Consider the following 13689-nt stretch of genomic DNA (forward strand, 5'->3'; position numbering starts at 1 on the left):
GCAAGGTGGGGCCTCCATGGACCAGACTTGTTTTTCCAGCACATCTTACAAATACTTCATTGGATTGAGACGTGGAGAATTTGGAGATTAATACCTCAAACACATTATTGAAGGTGGCCACTGGTCAGCATTGTCACTCTGACCAGTCCAGCATTTTAATTTGTTCAGCAATTTGAGCTACGGTAAGTCTTCTATTGGATCGGACTGTACAAGCCAGCCTTAACTCCCCATGTGAATCAGTGAGCCTTGGCAGCCCATGACCGTGTTGCCGGTTGACTGTTTTTTTTTATTTTTATTCTGTGTGCCACATTTGGTAGGTTATGACCGCTACATCAGTCAGTTAACTAAGGTACACTGTACAGGAAGTTTATGGCATGTGCTTATTAAGAACATTTTAGTAGACGAAATAGAAGAATGAATAAATACTCAGCATGTCTTACTAAAATATTTATTTAATTCTTCTTCAGGCATGATTTTAAAACTAAAAAAGAACTTTAAAAGTAAAAGGACAGTAAAAACTAAAGTTTTATTCAAAACAGATTGGTAGATAAGAAGGTTATACAAGCAAGTTGGGTCTCCCATCTATGTCCTGAGAGGAACTCTGCTCAGGCGAGTGATTGAGGCGACTAGCCGCAGAAGTTAAAACAACATTGCAGTTGATTTAGCATTCTCTGAAAGCCAAGCCATCTAACATACAATATATATTTAGGGCTGAACATTTATTTGAATCCATCCAGCAGTACCTGCCAGGCCTCACATGCCTACATTCAGACTGTCCAGCCTCCAGACTACTCGATAGTCTGTGCTTATGTTCATTTCTGACGTAACTGGAAGGTGTCCATACAACATTCCACAAACAGAAAAAGCTAAATGATCATGTGGCAAAGTGTTCAGGAGGAACACTTGTATTGGAGCAGTAGCCTTAGCAACATGCATGCCGGTAGGCAACTAAATGCAATGCTAATTACTATGATACAGTAGCAAAAAATCCCTCCATCCCCAGACCCTTCTCCCTTTAGAAATATCTGTGAACATTTTCAATCTGTCATTATCACCAAAATTGTAATTGCAAGGTTTTAGTCTTTATAGTAAGAGTTCTTGGGCAGGACACCCACAAACTTGGCATTTCTGTGGCCGCCTACGTACTGTAGTATATTTATAATACTGTAGATTCTGGTTTACGAAGGATGAAGGGAGGATTTACTTTATGTTTTAAGGATTTTGCTCGATTTAAATCAGGGATGTACAGTAATGTGACCCATACAATGTGACCCATAATGTAGCAGAGCTTTATGACGATGTGAGCAATTACATAGACTTAAATTTTTTCTCTTGTGAGGTTAAACGAACATTGAGTTTGTAATTTGATTCTTTAAAGGTTACAGTCCCCTATAATTCTTTTGTGACAGCAGTGATGTGGCTGAGTAATATACACAATCTGTAATTTGTGTAGATAATAAAACATTAAGGTTATGATTTACCAACTACAATAGTTCCAGCACATCTTCAGTTCAGTCACACTGAAACATGACAAATGCATTTTCAAGCCAGCGGCTTTGCAGGTTTTGCACACTGGTTTGCGGATTTTTCCCCCCAAGCATCATACTTCTGTTAAATATTTTCAGTATCAAAAGTGTTCCACTTTTTTACTGAAGTGTAGATTACAGGATGCTTCTGTCAGAGCAACAATGTTTTGTTTTTAAATTATCATTCATTCTTCATAGCAAAATATTTGTCAGTCTGTAATGCCCAAATGAGTTGTTAAACTTGTCAAGCTTTGTCCATATCATTCTAGCTTGTTTTTCATCACATCAGTTAGATAATATGTAGTAATTCCCTTGCTTCACTCTGTAAACACAATTTTAAAATGTGAGAATCCACAAAATGCTTTGTCAGTAATTGTCTGCAGTTATGTGTACACATAATTACGACTATGCTTCTTAGTAAGTCTGTGTCAGAAAACAAGCTGAGCATACAGTCTAGTATCCCATTGTAAAGTTTAATGCTTACATAATTCTCATACCCCTGAGGACTGCACTGGATTCTTTTTGGATCAGGCAGTATGGACAGGACATAATGGCTTTGTTTAAGTCCAAGTACATTTTCATGACACTCAAGTGTTAGTCAGCCACTTATGAAATTAGCTCATAGGACACAGCGTTGTTACTATGGCATAACCAGGAGTGTCCTTTTAAATTGTCAGAAGTCAATGAGAGGTCCAGCACATGCATGCTTGGCAAAGGAGAAAAAACCATAATGGGGTACCACAGAATTTGAAAAAAGAACTGAAAGAGGAAAGAAAATGTTATATTTTTAGTTCCAAATTACAGCGTTGGAACAGTTGCCATGCTCAAGCTGAGTGGCTCAGGACAGGAATGGCATGATGGGAGTGCAAACAGTGCCAAACTCCACCTTTGCTCCCCCCTCTTTCTCTCCCATTTCTGCCCTTTTCATGGCCCTCCTCCCACCTCAAAATGTTAAAACACCAGCATGGGATTCTCCGCAGTCCATTCCAGTTCCTTTGCCTCTCCTCAGTCGGTGCTCACATCACAGTAGTGATGAGAACCGATCAGAAGCCGCACTGTGCGGTGAACCACGTTCATTTGTAGCAAGGAAGAAAAGAGGAAGCTCGCGGTGGCCCAGCTTCTTTAGAGCTAAATTATGTACAAGATCCACAAAACAATTCCTTTCGCAGTGCATGCGGCTCCTGCCCCGGCAGTGAAATTTCATGTTAACAGGGTGGGGAAAAAAAACACGGTTCAAATGAGTTCTCATCCATAGCTGCTTCTGCCTTCACTGCAAAGCAACAATCGCCTGCAAATGTCTCTTTCCCTCACATGTTCAGTGCAAATTAAGAAAAATCTTATGAGAACTGCAAGGATGGTTAAAACTGTTTTTCCAGCAAAACACCCACCTAAAGAGGAGATTCTAACCACTCATAGTTCTCATACTTCTTTTTAAGCAAGCCTTTAGATATTTTCTCCTCTTGCTGAAAATCCTGTGGTCATTGAAGCAATGAGTGGGAGTTAAATGATTTTTCACATGCTTGTTACTGCTTATAACATTTTATTGCTTAGGTTATGTTCACACACTGATCCTCTTTGTGAAATTCACTTTATGCATTTTAGTTAAGAATTAAGTTTTTAAGTTTTTTTTTTTTTTTTACTTTTTAACTTTTTACACTTCATCTTCAGTTTAGAAGTGAACCAAATGGCACAGTCTGCAAAATATCAGGAGATAGTATTTTCAGATAAGGGGGGTTTAGCCCCTATAGATGTTTAACACATATTTGAGTTGTTCAGAATCAGTACTCAAATGAGTCTTCTTGATCACACACGCTGTTTACCGTATAAACCTTTTTCTATGTACAGGTACAATCAGAAAAATATAACCAAAAAACAGCATACAACTTTAAACTTACATTGATTAGCAATATAAACAACACACCTATGAGGCTGGACAATGGAATAAACTGTGTGGGTGCCAATAATGTCAAACATGTATCTGTTAATTCTTTGACAATACTGCTGTTTTGTTGCAGTAACTGCAGACTGCTCCTCAATACTGCTCCTTTGTTGGAAAATGGCAGACATAAAAATGTGAAAAATAGTTTCTGATGCAATGACTTCAATCAATGTTGGGAACACAGTGTTAATGTGCCTGAGAGGCTGCCCTTTCAGAGAACTGAACTGTAGAACTGAACAGAGAACTGTAGATGGAAGGTTTTTCAAGTCACATGGGAGCAGCAGGTAAGAATAGAACATCTTTTTTTTTAAGGTGACTTGAGAAACCTTCCATCTACAGTTAAATATAAATATTTAAACTTTGATCATCATGTTATCTATTTTAATTTAGTGTTTTAGTTACATAAATAAGACAGTACAGTAGGTTCTCTATTCAACCCCTTAAAATTTCATAGCTACTAGGCTATTTATTCAAATTCATTAATATAGACCATCATTGTTTTAATTTAATTTAAAAAAGCATATTTTTTTAATATCATTCTTTTTTTTGTTTGTTTCTATTCATTAAAATAGAAACTTTTTCTAAATCAAAGTGACAAAAACCCTACTCTACCGCTAATAAATGTATTTAACGATTTGGGACATTATTTAATACAATATAATATTTATTACAAAAAAAGGATTTTTCTATCCTTTTATCTATATTTTTCTAAAAGGAGTGCACTAAATGCTGTCGCTATTTTTAATGATTTATCTGCATAACTCTGGTAGTTAATGCCATATGCACTGTGCAATGTTTTATATGGACAGTTAGGTTTTCCAATTAAAACAGCAACAGCATGATAGTTTTATAAAGTAGACTATAGGTTCATAGAGGATGTGTTAAGGGCTTTTCACTAGAGGAAACAGCTGGTGTGATGAGGGTGAACTCAGCGAAGATTTAACTGATTAATCCCTCATGACATTTTGTAATCTGTATTTATGAGAAAGCACTGCACTGATGCAGATATAACAATTTATCGAAAAACACACACCTTGCCTTATCACCCACTCTGTGATAGCGAATTGAAGACCGCGCTAAAAGACGGGGAGGAGCCGAAGGAGCCGAAGTCTGCCGCCTTTTTTTATATGAAATTTAAAGGGGACGTGTGTGTGAAGTTTATGGAGAATTTTTAGGGGGGCTGAGTACAAATGTTAGGGAGGCTAAAGCCCTCCTAAAAATGGCCTAGTCATCTGTTATTCTTTACTAGCAGATGTATGATATCTCTTATAATAATAATAATAATAAAAAAAAGTAAAGTTAAATTTAAAAGAAGTAAACTGACTTTGGAAGTTTGCAAGTAAAGGGTAAAATTGTTGTCAACAGAGATAGCAGTTAAGTAACAAAGCTGACACAAGTAGTAAGAAAGACCATAGGTCTTAATTAAGTAAACTCATAAAAGTGTATTTTAAGACCACTCCTCCTCTTAATAGTCTACCCAGTTTTAAAGTCCTAATATATACTCCTTTTAGCTTTATAGGAACACTTCTATCTGTATTTAAGCCACTTCAGTAGAGGATGCTATGGGTTACAAAGAAATTGTGCTGTGTAGCAGGTATTCCACAAGAGTTTTTTTTTTTTTTAGGGAGGGGAAGAGGATGGTGGGGGATGGCTCCTAGAGGACTTGAGATGGCGAGCCTCAGGATTGGTGGATGGATTTGCTTGGCATGGCCCCCTGCCAGGCCCTTATGTCTTTATATACTGTTAACAGAAGACCATCCAGTCCTGAGTGTGTCTCTGTCTTCACCTCCCTCCTTTTCTTTAACTCTGCTACTGCTCTCCTCATCTCTCCAGCTCCTCACCTCATCTGCTGACCTCCATCTGCATTTGCATGCTTCTCAGCCTTCTTCTCCACAAGAGCAAGTCACATTTTCAAAACATTTCCCTCTTTAAAAAGCAGTGCAAAAAATATTAGAGCAAAATTACACATCTCCGTTTGTTGATAGCACTGCAACTTGAGAGCAAAACCATGCCACAGCAGCTGTTTCTTCTGCCGGTGGTCTCCATGTGGCTTTTGTCTGGGTACTTCCTAGCTGAAGCAACATACTACAACCACCCCTCGTACAATCGCCATTTTTACAATTACCGCAACCGCATATTCAACATGGACAATCTTCTGCCTCCAGAGGTACCACCAAAGCCCCGCATCTTTCATGGGATCATGTTTGATGCCGGCAGCTCCGGCACCCGCATCCACATCTACAAGTTCATTCAGAAGGACAGAAGTGAGTTTTAACTCTCTCTATTCCCTTTCATCTCTATTAATAATTCCAGACAGAACATCTAAACCTAGCAGCAGGTAAGTGCCTTTGTCAGTCTTGTAGGTGTCTCAGTATTTTCTAAATCATTGCTCCAGTCCATAGTTACCTCTATTTTCAGGGCAAAACATTTCAATATGAACTCCAAATGATCCTGTGTAGTCCTGCCTTGTAAACTCAGTTGACTTCTGTCTGTCTCTCTCTCTCTTTTTCCTTTTGCCTCTCTCACTGTTTCTTTCTTGAGTTCTCTGTTCTGCACCTGCGAACCGAGTGCTGTCTCCCTGCAGTCTGAGTGTACTGCAAGATTATTCGCTGTGAGGTGCTAAGGCAAACAGAAACATTTGTGTGGGAAGAAAGAGATGTGCGGGCGGAGAAAACGTGTGTGTGTGTGAGAGAGAAAGAGAGAGAGAGAGAGAGCATAAGTGTAGGAAGTGTAAGAGTTTGCAATTTTGCCACTGAGGCAGTTTCAATAATCAAATTTAGAAAGTCTGCATTAGTAGTCATTTTTAAAAAAGTTCTTCGTGTTGAGACATAGCATCACCCACGATGATGTAAACTTTGAGTCCGTAGGAACTGGTAATTTGTCTGTCTGGAAAATATGTCGTGGTCACAATTTTATGGTTACAATAGCCTTTTACCAAGTACACAATAGCCAAAAGTCTAAGCACAAGCACCATTGGTATATATGAGTTGTAGAGGTTCACTACAGTTCATTCCTGATGTGTGTCTTCTAAGCCAACTGTTTCATCATTCATCTGTCTCTGTGTATCTTTGACAGCTGGGCTCCCGGTACTTGACAATGAAATGTATAATGCTGTGAAGCCTGGATTGTCAGCATATAGAGATAATCCTGAAGAGGTAAGCCCATCACATTACTATAAACGTTTTTTTTCACCATAGTTAACTCAAAATCCAGATGACATACCACATTTTTGTTTTTTCACTGATGGATCATTTGACAATAAAATTTTGTTAGTAATGTTAATAGTGGAATATGGCTTCTAGACAGTTCACCAAAGGATCACTTAACTCTTTGACAGTGTAGCTGTTGTCATAGTGACATTTGTGATTTTTTTATTTGGTGTCAACCACACATGGGACAGGCTGATTTGCATTATGTTACCAATTAAATTTTCCTCTATTTTTAACTAGATCTGTAAAGGGTTGTTCACAAGATTTCCTATTAGCATACTGTCCATAAAATATCTCATTAAAAAAATTGTTAGAATTTTTATTATTTGCTTCACGTACAGTTGATTCAACTTTGTAAAAATGGCTTATTTCAGGGCGGAGAGACCATCAGACAGCTTCTGAAGGTGGCTAAAAAGACCATCCCAAAAGAGGAATGGTGGCAGACCCCTGTGTTACTGAAAGCTACTGCTGGCCTGCGGATGATGCCCGAGGAGAAAGCCCGGGCTCTGCTGGACGAGGTGAGGCAAGCTCTCATTTTCACTGCCCTGATCCCCCCCCCCCTCCCCCCCACATCTGTCCTCTCTTTAGACAGTTTGGTGGAGAAACCAACTATTCCGCCAAAGACAGGGAGATGTTAACCACACTGTGTGTGTGATTGAGAGAAAAGGCAAGGAAAAAAGGTCTAGAGGCTGCTATGGCATAAAAACAGCTGTTTTGAGGCTGTCTGGAACATTGGGCTAAACTGGCTTTTGAATTTTTCTACCAACACAGCAACCACAGACATGGTTTCAAATGGCCTTGGTTCCAGACAATTTCAACTGATTCAGTGCATTTCCTGCAGATAAAAAGATTTTGCATTAGGTTTAGGTTCTTCTTTCATTGTGTAGCTTAATACATTTTAAACCATTTAAGATAGACATTGCATATTGGTTCAAAAAAACACAAAGCACAAAAAAACTAATTATTGTGTTTGCAGGTTAAACAAGTATTTGATGAATCTCCTTTCTATGTGCCAAGCAACAGTGTGACCCTCATGAATGGCACAAATGAAGGTATGTCTTTGAGTGTGCGCACACCATTTAGGCACTACTGTAATTTCTTGGAAATAATGCTGCCTTTTATAGTTATCTACATACCATGATGCAATTATACTATAATATGAAAAGCACATTATAGAAATATGGTGTACATAAAACATGAAATACTGTATAACACACTATAAAACATTAGTATGTTATACAGTATTTCATAATACCACGTGTATTGTTAAATATATTTATATTTATTATACATTTTAAAAGAATTTAGCTTTACACATTTTTCTTTGTTAATGCAAGCTCAGATGTACAAGTCATTACCTGCTTTTATGAGTTGTGAGTAATATCACAATTTCAGACATGTCTAATTACCTGGGCTGAACCCTGGTGGCCAAGAAATCAGGACACACTTTATGAAATAAGAGTTGTTCTTAATGAAGAAACATGCAGTGCATGTATACTTAAAATCCTTCAAAGCTATCTGGCAGAGCTTAAAACCACTAATAGCAGGTGGCAAAGTTATGGCAATGACTCAATGGTGGGCCGGTATCCCAAAGTAGGGCGTAGGCTGCCAGAAAAAAGAAATCACACCTTGGTAACTTCAAATTCATGTAAGAAACTGGTACTGTTGTTTTGAAATTGATACTTATAAAGATTGTTCAATGCAGTTTATACTTAAAAACCTATTCCAGCATGAAAGTCATGATAAAAGGAACAGATGCATATGGTTAAGTGTATTAAATGTGGAAAAATATTATGATCTTATTTATTGTCTCTAATTATCTACAGGAGTGCTGGCCTGGGTTACAGTGAATTTCCTGACAGGTAAAGTAATGCTCATGTTTTGCTAAAGTGGTGTCAGCGGTAGATGGTGGATGGTGGCCTGTGGTTGGTCTGGAGTCTCACTGAAGTTTTTAGAGTGATAAAATAATTGTGTCTCCTCACTGGCCATGACTCAGCTCCATCCATCTGCCCCTGACATCCAGTTTTCACTTTGGGGAAACTCCCGTATGACATTCCTAATGGTCTAGCTTAGACAGAATAAGCTCTGGTGTTCTTTTATAAAAAAAAATATTGATATAACTAAACAGTATTAAAAGTCATGATGAATCTCTATACACAACTCAATTAAAATTTTATCCTATATATAATTTGCCATATTCCTGTGTTATAGGTCATTTGTATGCCAATACCAGGAGAACTGTAGGAATCCTGGATCTAGGTGGAGGTTCAACCCAGATCACATTTCTCCCAAAATCCAAGGTTTGTCTTTGATTAACAGATTATGAAAGAGATCTCTACACTCCCTGGGTGACAGACATGTCAGACATGACAGACATGAACCCTGATGGCCAATAAATCAGGACATCCTTAATGAAATAATTAAAATGGTTCAAAACAATCTGACTGTGGCAAAGATATATAATGTCATATCGGTATTTTCTGCAGAAAACAGTGGAGAGTGCTCCTCATGATTACATTGCACAATTTGACATCTTCAACACCACTTACAAGCTTTACACCCACAGGTATTTTTTTGTAGAAAAACTTTTTCTATATTGCTCTCATACAAATGTATTTCAAAATTGATCTGTATACCAACCTTTTTTCTTTTGTAGTTACCTTGGAAATGGAGTTTTTGCAGCCCGACTGGCCACTCTTGGTGCACTTGGGGCAGATGGTAGGTGTTCCTTTAAATAATCAGCACAGTTATACGCATTTAACCAATTATCTTTATAGGGTCCATTGGTGATTAAAAGACTGTACCAACTTGTGCATCCTCTAGGTCTTGACTACAAGGTTTTCACAAGTTCTTGCCTACCTAAGAAGTTCAGAGAAGATTGGACCTTTGGTGGAATCACCTACAAAGTCAGTGGAATTCCAGATGGTAAGAGCTTAACAAGCAACCATCCCACCCCTCCCCTTTCCACAACAGAAAAAAGGATCAACGTTAATCCCAGGTCTCACAGGAGACAATGATTCTAAGAGTTATTACTCAGTTCCAAAATATCCTTGATATGAGTAACCCATTACACAAGGTTGAGCAAAATTGAGTTCAAGACATTAATTTTACGGTACTTTAGTGAGGGTGTAATTGGGAAACTGTGGAGCCAAACAGCACATTCAGGGTTTTGCCAGTTCCATGTAATTGTCCACCTCTCAGGCATTTGAACAATAATAATTCTGCAAACATTGTATTTAAGTGAAGAGAAAATTGTTAGTTGAGTCCTCAAATGATATAACACTCCCTTACCGCAGTCATGGTGCCAAGAGATACTGGTTGGGTCACATGCTTGGCATTTTCCATTTCACATAGCTTGCAGCTTTATCATGACCACTCCCATTTCATAATTTGAAATCGTTAACAAACTTGGCATCTGCTCTAAGTGTAGCCTGTGTCAGCATTCCCGCTCAATATGCCTTTACACCTAGCTTAACTAAGTATGTAGCAAGTCTATTTTAAGCTTCTGAGGTAGGACCTCTTAAATCCAAGGTCATACTTGATGATTGTATTTGCCTTATGTTCTGTACTTTCTTTTTACATTTAATAACATAAACTTTTCCCACTCAACAGTCTGCATGAGAAAAATGGGTAAGTTTACAAGTGCATCACTTTTTATTAAATCTTGCATCCACAGGTTATGCTGGATATAAATTGTGCTATCATGAAGTGTTGCGTGTGGTGAAAGGGATCATACACCAGCCATATGAAGTCAAGGGAAACAGTGTCTTCTATGCCTTCTCCTATTACTTTGACAGAGCTGTGGAGTCTGGTCTTATTGGTAATAGATTGTTGCTTTTGTTCTTCTTTTTTCTGCTAATTTAGAAAAAATTCTGAGGCTGACTTACTGTATTAATTTTCTTAGATGGCTCCAGAGGTGGTTCTGTGGAGGTCAGAGATTTCAAAAAGAGAGCCAAAGAAGGTAAGACACCAGCCTTTGGAAGTTTTTCTTCTCTCCCAGGCACATTCAGGTCAAAGCCCTACCGTACACACTGTACAAATATAAACTCTCAGTGCTTATTTGCATTCGAGACTTCCGACAATCGCACAACCTTCACAAAATGACAGCTTCGCTACCACATAAACACACTCTGTCCCTCTCCCACACAAATACCTGACCCTGTGTGTTCTGTTACCTCTGTATCTGCCCAGTCTACTACCTTGAAACTTTTTAGTGCCATCTGAATAATGGTCTGGCATGTTGACTATTGCATGAAGGTCAGTCTTCCAAATAAGCGCTTGACGACTGACATTGATTTATAGCCTTTGGCTTATTACCCAGATTCTGTCAGATAATAAATATTACTCAAGTGCCAGATTTATCCTGAGTGCAAATGAGTTGTCTATTATATATAAGGCTTTTATTTATGTAGTGCGCACACTGCTACATTGTCTCGATGAGACACTTTTGGCACGTGGTGGACCTCCTCCTTCTCCTTTACCTCTTTGACAGTTGCGCACTCGTTGCCAGATGTCTAACAAGAGAACTGTGACTTAATCACATACAAGAACACTGTCACAGCTTACACCTTGTTGCTTGCGCAACCTAAGCCATGAAACAATCTATTTTACACCTCGACTCGAGAAAAAATGGTCAACGCTGTAATGTGTCTCTATTTCGCAGTATTGTGACAGACAGGCAAACATGACTTACATTAATATTTTGGTGGGTTGTGTAATTCTTACCAATAAGTTAAGCTGATTGGAGGCTGTTTTCTGATTGTAATGAAAAAAAAAAACATCCTGCTGGTTTTGTTTCTTATAATTAATCTATTAATATTTTAATTAATAAACTGTAGATTACAATAAAACCTATCCTTTTCCTTCTTTTTTTAAGTTTGCAACAAGATGACTAAATACCGTCCTATCAACCCTTTCTTATGCATGGACATGACCTACATCACCGTCCTTCTAAAAGAGGGATTTGGCTTTAAGGACAACACTGTTTTACAGGTGGGTTTTTCAACGTTGGGTGTTTATGTGACACAGCAAATGTATTATTACATGAAAAAAAAAACACAAGTAAATTAATGTGAATTTGTGAGTTGGCAGAAATGAATACAGTATATTTCTATTTATGGTTCGTGAATGGCAGTAAAATAAGGCAGTTAAGCAATTAAAAAAAATGATAATCCTGTGTTTTGTGTGTGCATATCTCCTACAGCTTGCTAAAAAGGTGAACAATTTTGAAACCAGCTGGGCCTTAGGGGCCACTTTCGATTACTTTCACAACCTGAACATTCACTAAAGCCTGCAGACTTCTTGGTGCCACTGGGTGGGTAAACACAGGGTCAGAGTGAGGAACCTCGCCTACGCCTCACACTCCTCACTGAGTTTAAGCGGCCCTGCACTGTAGTCACACTCTTCTAACTCCCTACCATTCAAACACCTGGAGTTCTTTCTGCAACAAAATGACCTGTATTTCTGTAAAAATGGCCAGGCCAACCTCAGACTCCTCATGTTCCTACTGTATGCTTAATTAAGGATTAGTTTATTTTTGTAACTTGGGGGTTTACTTTTTTTTCCTGCTTTCGTTTCACTTGAGGCGTTGCCTGTCTACTTTGGCAGTCTTTGAGTTTGTGATGGGTAGTGAGATTTAATACAACCATTCACAGCTTTTTAAGGACCTTGCCTTATGCTGTGTGCAAAAACTTTATGCAATGGGAAGGGGTGGGTGTGTGGGATGGACACATTTTGGAGATAAATTGGAACTCCTAGCAAGAATTGCTTCAGATCAGTTTCTGTGCGGTAACTATCATACATTATTAAACATAAATTTATTTAAATTGTAAAACTTCTTAAAATTATATTGCAGTTCTAAAAAACAACAACTAAAAATACTAAACTCTCTCATTATACAATATATTTGTAGCAGTTTACTGTTGGTCGTGCTTGTAATTATTGGTGGAAAACAGGTCCAGATGGGTATAGATGAAAAACATCACTGATTTTGGTCAAGTGCATGAATGCTGTTGTATGAATTTATGTACGAGTGTATTTATGTATGTCTGCTTGTATGTTGAGAAGCTTTACCTTCATGTTGGACTGGACCGTCTAGTGCTACAACAGAAATCTTTTAGATATTTTGGACATGTAACTACAAAATTGAGAGAGCCAAATTGTGAAAGCATTACTGATTTGTCTATTCATATGAACTCAGGTTTCTACCTAAATTACCCAATCATCTAGTGATGTTAGTACACTGTTTGCATTTGCCACATTACAGATACCCTGGCATATGAGTTGAACACTTTTGTTGGAATGTGTTAAAGACAAAAGGTGTTTGGCTTAATGCACTTAATATGCAACGTGTCATTTGTGAATTATTGTATAAATATTTATTATGTGTGGTTACCTGAATGCATAACCGTGCATATTCAACATTGTTACTTTATTTGTATGTATTACATTAATATTTTATTATGCCTATATGTATATACACATTACTCAAGACTGTAAAGATCAACTAATCATCAATAGTATTATTATTCATGTTTTATGTGGCAGAAATAAGTGTGATTATATTAAAAAAGGTTAATGATTAGCTTTATGCTTACTGACAAACACAGCAAATGCTATTAATATGCTTCAACCTGTTTCAGTCACTGTTGATTATGTACCCTGTGAATTAAAAAAATAAACACTAATTGTATAAGACTTCTAAACTTTGGACCTTTAAGTTACAAGGCATGATATACTTGTGGATTGTTCTGAAAAGATCATATTTGATCCATATTTAATAGTTTTCTGGGGCATCATCTAGTAAATCAAAACATCACCACAGTCAAAAACATCTTTATACTAGCTATGGTCCATAAGGAGTGCCCCAAGGTTTTATTCTCGGTCCACTTGTATTGTGCAGGGATTCTACAAATATTTTCATTTAAGAGCTCATAATGAGCTAAGTAAGCTTTGTCTATAAAATGTATGTTTTTTTTTGAGCCACACAAACAATTTATAACTAAAAAAAAACATC

General features: G+C 37.6%; 1 protein-coding gene across 1 annotated transcript; it reads left to right on the top strand.

Moving 5' to 3' along the window:
* The first annotated feature begins 5218 nt into the window (after positions 1-5218).
* On the top strand, positions 5219-13352 carry entpd5a (ectonucleoside triphosphate diphosphohydrolase 5a). The gene is made up of 13 exons (XM_053509913.1): positions 5219-5729; positions 6541-6620; positions 7049-7192; positions 7651-7726; positions 8501-8536; positions 8886-8974; positions 9161-9240; positions 9331-9392; positions 9498-9599; positions 10351-10494; positions 10579-10635; positions 11551-11666; positions 11878-13352. Exons 1-13 carry the CDS (start codon positions 5474-5476, stop codon positions 11959-11961), a joined length of 1326 nt encoding a protein of 441 aa, XP_053365888.1. The 5' UTR covers positions 5219-5473; the 3' UTR covers positions 11962-13352.
* Positions 13353-13689: the final 337 nt, after the last annotated feature.

The sequence above is a fragment of the Clarias gariepinus genome, chromosome 13 (assembly GCF_024256425.1).
Source record: "Clarias gariepinus isolate MV-2021 ecotype Netherlands chromosome 13, CGAR_prim_01v2, whole genome shotgun sequence".
NCBI lineage: Eukaryota > Metazoa > Chordata > Actinopteri > Siluriformes > Clariidae > Clarias > Clarias gariepinus.

Excerpts from the sequence above, each read along its gene's own strand:
- entpd5a (XM_053509913.1), top strand. The coding sequence starts at position 5,474 with ATGCCACAGCAGCTGTTTCTTCTGCCGGTGGTCTCCATGTGGCTTTTG. Across the intron at positions 10,495-10,578 it reads TGTGGAGTCTGGTCTTATTG|ATGGCTCCAGAGGTGGTTCT; the intron begins GTAATAGATTGT and ends TAATTTTCTTAG. Across the intron at positions 11,667-11,877 it reads AGGACAACACTGTTTTACAG|CTTGCTAAAAAGGTGAACAA; the intron begins GTGGGTTTTTCA and ends TATCTCCTACAG.